This window comes from Colias philodice, chromosome 11 (genome assembly GCF_061535455.1).
Source record: "Colias philodice isolate Cphi_HAF_F1 chromosome 11, ilColPhil1 Martin Lab GWU primary, whole genome shotgun sequence".
Classification (NCBI taxonomy): domain Eukaryota; kingdom Metazoa; phylum Arthropoda; class Insecta; order Lepidoptera; family Pieridae; genus Colias; species Colias philodice.
The window spans coordinates 83822-96097 of record NC_143096.1 but is presented as its reverse complement, the minus strand read 5'-3'; the positions used below and the strand labels follow the sequence as shown (position 1 = coordinate 96097).

The 12276-nt window shown below is 34.5% G+C and overlaps 1 protein-coding gene across 1 annotated transcript in view; it reads right to left on the bottom strand.

The window, feature by feature from the left end:
- LOC149484318 (QRFP-like peptide receptor) overlaps window positions 1-12276 on the bottom strand; it is an 85361-nt gene that overhangs the window by 71483 nt on the left and 1602 nt on the right. Inside the window, exon 2 of the mRNA XM_089700471.1 lies at window positions 9036-9358. Within this exon, the coding sequence (XP_089556597.1) occupies window positions 9036-9265 (230 nt within the window). The 5' untranslated portion in view covers window positions 9266-9358. The remainder of the gene's footprint in view (window positions 1-9035; window positions 9359-12276) is intronic.

Sequence of the window (12276 nt, the reverse complement as noted above, 5' to 3'; positions counted from 1 at the left end):
ATTTGCACATGGCTAGCATGAACATGACAAAATAATAATATAAATAAAATTTGTAGTAAGTAGGTACTGAGGGACAATAAGGAGACAGGTTGGTAGTCGAGTCACGCTGTAGCATAAAGTATGACTCGGATTTACCCAGCCGTAAAATGCATTTCAAATGTTACATTGTCCTTTTAGACGAAATCTCAAAACTCCCGTACTCTTTCTTCCTTAAATTTTTAGTAGGTAAATTATTGTTTTTTATTTTTATTTGCTCGCATTGCATTTTTGGTCTCGTCCTTACTGGTGAAATTAATTACTAACGATACAATGTTTTCTACTTTGCTCTAATTGCTTTAAATGTCGCTGAATACAAATTGAATTGCGTGTGCCAGTTAGGTGTGATTGTAGCCAGCTATCGGAGTGATGATTCCGGCGCCACAGAGCAGTGACGCAGCAATTTGGCGGGTGTCGCCGCCTCGTCAGGAAATTTGTCCTTATCAGTGATACTCCTCATTTTCAGCTCCAGTAACGTTGTCATTAACCCTTATTTTACATGTTTAGTTATACATTTTCGCTCCTTTAGAGACAAGTGAAACGTGTCTTAATTGAACAAGTCATTAAAGACTACTTATTATCTTAGATAGAAGTTTAAATACGATAAACAAATACATTAAAAACAATTAACACATAAGCATTTATTAATCAATTCATGAAAGGAATTAGTTAGCAAATAGTTGACGAAATAGTGCGGCTAGCAATACATAGCCACCGTACCGTAGTACTATTTATTATAATATATACTGTGACCGTACACCGCACAGCATGAAGCACACAATGGATTTAAATAACCCCGCCTGGTTGTTGGTTGGTGTCTGCCGTCTGGTGATCGGATCTCAGCACGCGTTTATTGGACACTTTATAGTCGCTACAAATGAAATACATCCACATTTACGACGCGCGCCGCCATCACTTATTTTATAGGAAATGAAACTTTTTACTAGTCCTAATAGGTTATTTTAGAACTGCGTATAAACATTTTAACGAATTTATGATTTGTTTTATTTTGAATAGGTAAGGTATATTGACTTGGCTTAATTTGAAAAACAATCGAATCCGTAACTACAATTTTCTTCAATAGAAATAACTATGTGAATATCGAGACAAATTACAACTAAAATTTTTGCACTCATAATTTTGTAGGTATTGCATGTAAGTAGTTGGATTTCCGGGTTAACGCATCAATTTAATTACATAACTTTGGTTTGGAATGTCCAGTTCCGGACCTACGAGTAGAACTGATCACTCGACCTTTAAACAAATTTGTTCTGTTTGGAGATACCCCTGATTACTAAAGTTTGTGTTTTTCTTCCAAATTATAGATACGTTTGATGACGTTGAAAAGTTCTGATGCTAATTGATTTGAAATGTCAAGGCCTGAATATACTTAATTTGTTACTATATCACAGAATACATAATAGTAGCTAAACGCTACAGAACGGACACTCTCCGCCTCCCGCCAAAATTAAACACTTACCTCACCCCGCACGATCAGTCTAAAAATGGTCCACATTTTTCCACAGGGACGATACGCAACGAAGATTGACAACATTAGATAATCATATTGACTTAAAGTAATTTTATTATTTTGGATTTGTGATTATCGTTTTTCGTAGAAAATGGTTAGATATTGTGCTGTTTACGGATGTATTTCATCAGAAAAACGCGAATTTTTTTTACGCAAGTCAAAAAAGTGCCAACCATAAAGCGTTAACACACACATTTGCAGTCTCTACAGTGTGACCACAGTATTACAATATTAATTCCTACAGTAAGGAAACGCCTTTGATGTCGCGCGATGCCGCCGCCAGCGTAGGTACTTACGCAGCCACACGAAAATACGCTAGGGTTGCAACAAATGGGAAATAAAACAATTGTGATTATTAATATTATGATGAAATCATTTATTCATATGTACATCCAAAATAATTGCGATTATTAAATCTGATGTAATTATTTGTTCATAAATAATATATAATTTATGTAATAAATATTGCACTGCTAAATATTATTTACGTGGACACTTTATTTTTGGATGTTCTTAATTGTATATTATAACATTTAACTAAGAAATGCATTCGCATTGGGATGTACAATCTGATTAGAAAATAATGAGGACAACATATACATAGCTTTGATTTTAATTCAACAGATACAATTAATACAATCTTTCTGAAATATTGTTTCCTTCTGGAATTTCAATGTAGATTTACATCCGTAAACGGAACAGTTTGTGCGCGCCATAATAGAATATGTAAGTACCTATGTATAATAAAATTATTACACAAAAAATACGACTGCGTCGTCCTTTCGCGCTAGGTAAGGCAAACTAAGCGTGTTTGCCTTACGCGGCCCGCGTCGCCCGACCCCCCGCCAGTTCCCCTCCGTTTCTCTGCACAAGTACATTCGCTTCCGTACTGTATAGATATAGTAATACTGTGGTGTGACTGTCAAAACGATAATTTTGTATGGAGTGTCCGGGGTGTGACTATAATATGTATCTATTTACTGTTACATATTACTGCAATGTAAAATAAAATATTTACTTACAAAAATATTGTTAATTCGCAAAACATATTATTAATTATTATTAGGTATATAGCACATAATTCATATGCCTAGACTATCAAATGCAATAAACCAAATGTACACAAAACGAGTCTACCAGACGCTTGTAAGTTGTAATACGAACTCTATTAATAACATTATCATTAAGTACAGACATCATCGCTCAATAACATTAGAGTGACACATCATCTGAACTCTGCAGCGACAGGACAATTTGCATGCTAATGTGCCCTCCACAGCCCACCACAGTATCAGACAGAAAGGCTTGTCCAGACTAACTAGGCTATGTTTATTAACTTTGTTATATTTTTGAATACCGTTAAATAGTAGCAACTATCAACATAAAACCTATCAAGTTAATCAGTTTATTATAACAAAAAGAGTTACGTAATTAATCTACATCTTTGAAATTTTTTTAACATTATTATTTTTGACGAAACATATCAGATGACATCCTATATAGTTCATTTCAAGTACATAATATATGTATTTTTATACCTAAATATCGCACTATATTGCACTTATACATTTATAATTTTTTTTTGTACCTATTATAAATCTCGTAACATAGAAGTGTACCTACGTCACCTATAATGCGGGGTGCTACTTGTGTTATACATGACTTTGATTCCATAATCCATTGTCTAGTACATATTTACATAATATCAAAAGCTTTTCTAGCATAATGATTTATGAAGTGAGCCGCCACAAAGACGAATCGTTTTGGGCATATTTGATTTTACGATAGACTGAACGATAATAATTATTATTATGATATTCGAATGTTGGAAAAAATTATGTTTTAACGTAACAGTAAACTATTAAGTATATAAATTTATAAATTTATAAAATATATAATTTGAATGCCATAAAACCAAAAATATCAATTTCAACTATTAAGTATTTATATTTATTATCCAGAAACTGTTCACTTATGGTGTTTGATCATTCCATATTTATTAAATTATATCCATTATACGTAAATCATTAATGTAAATTATAGGTATATCATGTAAGAAATATGTTAAATAAATAAATAAATAAACATATGTTTATTAACTTTATTTTCAACTACAGTATAAAAAATTGTAATAAACGGTTATTATTTCCTAATTACAAGTAATGTAGCCATTTTTGTATATTTTAATTACAGCATCAGTTCAAAGTAGCATAAGTTAATATTTGTATTCATATGTTTACTTTAGAATACTATAATTTTTTTAAGACTAAGATATATAAAACCTTTTCTCAATCGTTGTAGAATAAATATTCAAAGCAATCCTAAACCATTCGAGCGAAAAATGAGTTGAGAGCCTCGCCGCGACTCGCGAGTGGAGCTGCATTGCTTTTCATTGCACCGTAATTGTGTACAGAACCAATCCGCTAACTGCGCTTGCATCAAGAAACTATGGCCGCGTGCCAACCTCGGTTATTAGGGAACAACCTCCACGTTGACGCAATCATGCAAGTGAATTGATCCACATCTACGTGATTAGTAGGATCTTTGAAATAATCCAATAGAAGTGGAACAAAAATGTGAGTTTTTGCAGTGACACTGCTTTTCAAACCGGTACCGGCAAAGTAAAGCACGTACGGTACCAAAGTGGTCGTAAGTAGAAAGAATAAATGTCACATTTTCAGTGTAGGTATCTATTAGCCTTTGTGAATTGTGATGTGTCTATTTTAGCCAAAATGTGAATTAATTCTTTTTAATTCTATCTTTAAACACAAATATGGCACTGTTCAAAAAATGCTATAAAATATAGTTTAATTGTAACGTAAGATATTTGTATCTCTGTGATATCGATAATATTATATTCGTCGCGGACTTTAAATTTAAAATAATAAACACAATTTGCCAGACATTTTTTCATATCATACGCATACTAAATCTTTCTGCTACAATATAATAAATTCACACAAAAACATTAAGATACTAGAAACATGGGTATTTATTAGATATTACGTATTCTAATATTGGAACATGAGTCTGTCTATAGAGTAGGAGGAGTGTTGGTATGATACAGCATTTTAAATACAATAAATTAAGCGCCTGGTTATTTTAGCATTTTAATTTTCAATTAGTTCTATTTATCTTTTATTTTATACATTGATTTTTTTTGGTAAAAATAAAATTTTACTTTGTTATTTCCTAGGTCTGAGTAAATGTTTATCTACTATTTAATGACCATAAATGAAACAAAAAATCGATACAATGAAGGAAGAGGAAAGGAGTCCATTGTATCGCTATTGACGAAAACTAAATGTTGGATTTTCTTTTCTTGTTAGAAGTTCAGTTTTTTTATAATTATAGTATTTTTAGATGAAGGTTAAGTGAAGAAAATGCTGTATTCCGGTAAGTAGGCATTATTGTTGGGGCGGTAATTGGCATCACAGAAGCTGCGCTAAGTGACTGCCGTGTTCGAGTTAATCACGTTGACGAATCGCAATCCGATCGCGACTTCGACTGTGACGATAAATAATTGTGAAACGGTGGGACGTTATTCAGCTGCCTTTAATGAGTTTCGCAGTTCGCGACTTCATTAGACATTGTTAACAAACAAAATTAACGGTCATTCAGCCTTTGAAAATTAATTGTATATTTTAAATGTCTGGCGCTCAAACTAGTTTAACGTATTTGAACTTCTTTGAACATCTATTGAAGGATTTTATAATTAAAGACGGGCCTGCCTATGTTCTCACTGTAGACTTTGTTTCAATTCAACGAAACTTCATTTTGTAAAACTAAAGATGAACTTTTTTTAGTAAACTTGACCTTCACAAGTATCCGTTGTGTATCTGTTTTGTTTTACCTAGTGCACACTAAAAGTTTTGCGTTTCTGGCCACCCATAAATGTTTGAATTTCGAATGTTATATTTTTTTAACATATTATGAAGTCTCATAAATTGAGGAAAAAAAATTTGGCGGGAAGAGCTTGTCAATTTTTTTTATCTCAAGTTGAAGTTCGTTGTCCCTAGCAAAAACGAAACTAACACGAAACAATTTTAGGGCGATGATTTTTGATGATTTTAGAAGTTCGCTTTCTCCGAAAGCTTGCACTGCTCGCCTTCAAAATACTTTTGGGAGGGAAGCACCTCATTTGAGCACTGTAAGGCATTGATATGCTGAATTTCATCGCGGCCGTGTTTCTCTCCATGATGAAATTCGTGAAGGTCGACCCTCAACTGCGATCACGGAGGAAAATATGGCTACCGTCAGACGACTAATTTAAGAAAATTGCCATATCACTTATTAGGAAATTCGAGGACATTTAGGGATTGGTATGAGCCAAATTCAGAAAATTTTACATGAACATTTCAAAGTAAGGAAGCTTGGTTGCCGGTGGATCGCTCCCAACTCACTCCAGAACAAAAACGACATCGAGAGGATTGGTGTTAAGAAATGCTATTAAAGTACAATTACGCACATTCTAATGCCGTGTATAATATCGTGACAGGATATGAAATATCAATACATGGTTTTATTCCAGAAAGAAAACACCAATATTCTTTGTGGGTGTTTGAAAGTGACAGCAAACCAACCAAATTGAGGCAGGCGAGAAGGGTTGGCAAACAAATGATTGCATTATTTTTCTTTAAGACGAATCCTGTCTGCACTATCCACTTGAGTAACAAAAGACTGTTAATGCCGAGTGGTACACCACTATTTGTTTGCCCAATGTCTTAGAAAAAATAAGAGAAAAGCGACCTAGAAGTCGCATCTTGTTGCACCACGACAGTGCTTCGGCGCACACCGCGAACAAAACAAAGTCATTTTTGGCTTCTGAAAACATAGAGCACGTGACTCATGCCGCACGCAATCCCAACCTAGCACCTTGCGATTTCTTCCTTTTCCCAAAAATCTATGATTCAATGAGTGGTTCGACATTTACGTGGCCAGAAGAGGCCGTGGTTGCTTTCAAACAGCACGTCGAAAACATACCCTTGGACCAATGGTCCTCATGTTTCCAGAAATGGTTTGAACGGATGAAAAAGTGTTTTAAATGTAACGGAGAATACTTTAAAAAGTAGTAAATATAATATCAGACACATAAATTGTTTTATTTATTAGTTACGCAAAACTTTCAGTGTGGCCCACGTATTTACGCGAGTTACGTGAGTTTATAAATTGCAAACTTTTCAGCGAATTCCAAACTCGATTAATTGATCATACATACAGTCCAATTGCCAGTGGTCAAGATCACTGCAGGGTGCTCCAAACGTCAGGTAAAATCCATACTAATATTATAAATGCGAAAGTAACTCTGTCTGTCTGTCTGTCTGTTACTCAATCACGCCTAAACTACTGAATCAATTTTCATGAAATTTGGTATGGAGATATTTTGATACCCGAGAAAGGACATAGGCTACTTTTTATCCCGGGAAAATGACGCAATCCCGGAAATACCACGGGAACGGGAACTATGCGGGTTTTTCTTTGACTGCGCGGGCGAAGCCGCGGGCGGAATCCTAGTAATTATAATATGTAAACCGCGCTTTAAATCCTTCAAACGTTTTCTTTCACCTTAAAGTTTTCCATTACCAAAAAACTTTTATCGAATAAAAGAAAACGTTTAATCTAATCTGCAATTTAAAAAGTTTTAGAACATCTGACGTCTCCTATTAATCCTATTCCTCCTATTATCCTATTAATATTATAAAGGCGAAAGTTTGTATGGATGTATGGATGTTTGTTACTCTTTCACGTAAAAACTACTGAACCGATTACAATGAAATTTAGCACACATATAGAAGGTAACTTGGATTAACACATAGGGTAGGTTTTATCCCGGAAATCCCACGGGAACGGGAACTATGCGGGTTTTCCTTTGAAAACGCGGGCGAAGCCGCGGGCGGAAATCTAGTCAATAATACCTAATGTGCAAATTCTGTTGTAAAAAGTAAAAACTTCGCAGAGCAACCGCTAATTATCAAGTTGCTTTCTGTCCATATGTTTGCTCACCTGCACATCGGTAATGTAATCGGGCGGTCGTTTTAAAATATCCTTTGTTTTATACAACCTTTTATTTTGTCTGTTCAGTGGTAGTTCCCAAAGTACGATGAATTTAAATACGGTTTTTTTTTTATTTCATAGTGTCTAGTACTAAAGGGAGTAGTGTTAACTTTAACACACAAGATGTAGGTTGTCATGTTTGAGTTAGTATACTCAAACATGTTTTTCTGTCTCAACAACCATTAAAATTCACAATCAAATAAACAATTTTTAATAGCTTCTTGAATTGTATTGAATCAACTTCTTTAGACTCTATTTTGAACCACTTAACGCGGAAATTATTAATTCTAACTTAGTACATTTATCAAGGATCGGTGACAATACAATAATTTCATGACTTTATCTTATTACTAGCGGTCCGCCCCGGCTTCGCCCGTGGTACATTTTTACGTTTTCTCTACATAAGAACCATCCTCGTACTTCAAGGAATATAATAAAAAAAGAATTAACGAAATCGGTTCAGCCGTTCTCAAGTTATGCGCTTACCAACACATTTTGGGATTCATTTTTATATTATACTAGCGGTCCGCCCCGGCTTCGCCCGTGGTACATATTTACGTTTTCTCTACATAAAAACCATCCTCGTACTTCAAGGAATATAATAAAAAAAGAATTATCGAAATCGGTTCAGCCGTTCTCGAGTTATGCGCTTACCAACACATTTTGCGATTCATTTTTAGGGTTCCGTAGCCAAAATGGCAAAAACGGAACCCTTATAGTTTCGTCATGTCCGTCTGTCCGTCTGTCCGTCTGTCCGTCTGTCACAGCCGATTTACTCGGAAACTATAAGTACTACAGTGATGAAATTTGATGGGAATATGTGTTGTATGAACCGCTACAAAAATATGACACTAAATAGTAAAAAAAAGAATTGGGGGTGGGGCCCCCCATACATGTAACTGAGGGATGAAATTTTTTTTTTCGATGTACATACCCGTGTGGGGTATCAATGGAAAGGTCTTTTAAAATGATATAAAGTTTTCTAAAAAACATTTTTCTTAAAGTGAACGGTTTTTGAGATATCAGCTCTCAAAGTCGTAAAAAGTATGTCCCCCCCCCTCTATTTTTATAACTACGGGGTATAAAATTCTAAAAAAAATAGAGGTGATGCATGCTAATTAACTCTTTCAACGATTTTTGGTTTGATCAAAGTATCTCTTATAGTTTTTGAGATAGGTTGATTTAACTGTAATTTATTATATTTGCTGCTACGGAACCCTTTGTGCGCGAGCCCGACTCGCACTTGGCCGGTTTTATTTTTATATATAAGAAGAAGACTAGTTTTTTACTATATTATCTACGTATTCATTATAACTATTATTTATTAATATACTTCTTATTGACAAGTACAGTGAACCTTAATATAATAATATCAATATATCAGTATACGTTTCAGTATCGTAATGGCACTCACCTGCGCATATACTGAAACTTGATGACGATGAAGATGAGCAGCGTGTTGGCGAGCAGCGAGGCGGTGAGCACGAGCACGTACAGCACGATGAGCGGCACGTCGGGCCGGTAGAACACGTCCAGCACCATGGGCGCCACCTCCCACAGCGGCGCCGTCGCGTTACCGCCGGCCGCGTGCGCGCCCGACGCGTTCCCGCCCGACGCGTGCGCGCCCAACGCGTCCAGCGACATCGCCGTACACTAGACAGTACACTTCACTGCTCCCGAGTTACCACCGAATATGGTCCATGTACGCTTCGAACATAACCGCATCGTTCATGATTACTTACAGAGTATTCATCAATTTAGAATTAGTACACAAATATAGCGCGGAGTATAAACGAACCATAGACTATGTAGCCAACAAACTTAATTTGTTAAATATTTATTTGTAGAGTGAGCGAACAATGAGCACTGTTAATAAATTCATGTCGAAGTTACTCGTATGACGTGTCTTCAGAACAGTGTCGGCTCGAGTCATTATGTTAACAATGTTCTATCCTTTTCAACTATAATTCAAACATTTGAGACACGAGCACTAATCACTGTTTTTCATGACGAGGCCTAAAATTAAAAGGTTTCCAACTAAATGATTTACTGAAATTTATTAAAATGAGACTTAGACCTGCGAAAGTTTTCTTAAGAAATTTCATAATCAAATTTTTGCGATACTGAAAATACCAGAAACTATGGCGTCCGATCAGAGCTTGAATTCAAACTTCTATAGGTATGCCGCGCTTACTCAATATAAGAGTACTATTACTTAAACTTATAAATTATAAAGAAAATAATTATTTATTATCTAGATACTCTACTCATCGTCGTAGACGTCACGACAGAATTTACGACATCGATTCAACAGTTAACTTTATGAACTACCATTAAAGATCTTTTGCTGCTTAATGCGACGAAGTTAAAATTTTCTTTTTACTTATCACTAAACTGCAGTTCAACGTCTTAATAAAACTTGAGTAGTAATAAAAAGTTTGAGAATATTCCGCAGGTCTCGCCTGCATGCCTTTCAGGAGAGATTATTTAAACAAGTAACCCGTATTTGTACAGGATTTACTTAAATAGCAGTTTAACATAAATCCTTGTCTAATTGAGTCGAAATAAATGCCGAAGATCTCTACAAATAGATCTATTCGGAAGTTCAAGCCGCTAGCGATACTACGTCCTTAATTAATTCAATGATCATTGAAGTTAGCTTAGAAAATGTATTGACTATAGATTTAAGCGAAAGCTTCATACAACTTCACCGTCTCAAACTTAATAGAAAGGCATTCATTAAAAAATTATAAATATACATAGGTAGCAAAGATTGTAAATTATATTTACTACTTCTGCCTTTGACCGGCGCGCGGCGCTCCGTAATTGAAACCACTCGTAAAGAAGGGACGTTTATAAGATATCTTGTCAAACAAATTAGCGCAAATCGCTACATCTACAAATATTGAAAAAATCGTAAAGTCGTGTTAATGAAAGATGCTTACAAAAATAAAATCTCATTCGAACGCATATGCCTTTAGCCGTGAGAGCAGAGAGCTCCGAATCGCACGTAGCCTCGGTTGTTGGCTTTGTATATATGTACTACATTTCATTGCAACTTTGATGTGATTTAGTTCAAAGAGATTTTTATATGAATATAAAATGATGTAATTTAATTTCTCTGCATACTTTGAGCGTTCATGTCTCTCGTATACGCATATTTTCCCTCGGCAAACTGTATGTTAAAGCTATACATTGCTCGACTCGCGAACTCATGATTAACAAATTGTAATCAAACATGAGCCATTGTCCATTTAGATTATGCGATCATATCCATTGGTAAATTGCCAACAACAAGCACAACCAACTTTTAAAAAGGTGCTAATTACGTTTAGTTTTTGATCCATGGATAATCTGAAATAAATACGAGTGATCTTATGTCTGAAACTTCAAATTAGTGTACATAAATAGTTTTATTTATAAAGTATCATTTACTAAGTAATTAATAATTAATAAATTGTATACGCTTTTAAAATGAAACGATATAGCTTTTCTCAGCTTTTAAAAGTATATAATTTAACAGAGTTAATAATTATATGAATAAAGTATCTATATGTACTTCAACTATGTTCACTTCTCTTTGGCTTCGTTCCCGTATAGCTTGTACAATACTTTTCTAGCTTTCCTTTTCCACTTTTAAATGGACAGTCAACTCAAAACAATATGGAGTAATAACCAAATGAAATCCAGGGTCAATCTTCTTTAATATACAATCTTTACATCTACATCCTTGAGTCGCATAAAATTATAATACGAAGAATATACAGAACATATTTGACTCAATGAAGCGAAATCTCACGCGAGTGAGATGATATTTTCAGCAGATTGGTGAACAATGGTGAACAATAGCTGGTGACGTCACGCAGCACACCCGCGCTGGGTTAATCAACCGCTACGACGCGAGATTACACTCATTAAGGAAATTTTGCATAAGTTTAACCACAGGGTTAACACTGCCTTAATACTTATCAGTTATAACTTACGCGTCGACTTAAAACAGTTTTTAAAACTAGCGAGATAGAAAGCTGCTAGAAAATATTACTAGAAATTATGTTTATTTTATGACATCTTTGCAACAAATGAAATATGGATATTGAATAAATACTTTGAATACAATGTATCCTCATTACTCGTATACACTCTCACCCCTATAGCGAAAGTAAAAATCAGACAAATTCAAAATGTTCTCTATTCATCAGCACCTTGAGTTACCATCATAGAATTAATATTCGTTTATGAAATAAAATTTAAATCTATCGCTTAGAATGAATCTCAAGTCAAAGCTGTGAATACATTTGACATGACATTATTAAACAATAAACGTCATTTCATGTGGAAATGTTAAGTGGAAAGTTTCGATTTAGTTAAAAGCTGATTTATACTTTTCTAAAAGGGTGCCAACTTCATATTATGTGATTGTAATATACCTAAATGTTTTAATGTTCAATAATACATCGCCTTCGTTGCCCATGATTTGTTTACTAAGCCACTTATCTTATTTGATACAAAAATAAAAATAATTCTTAGAATCGGCTTTAAAGACCCTATAATCTTTCGAACATAAAAATGTCATTAGGATCTATAATCCCTATACGGAAGCATTTTGATCATAAAAACAAACATAAAAACGAAATAAAAAGGCTAAATTCCATTTT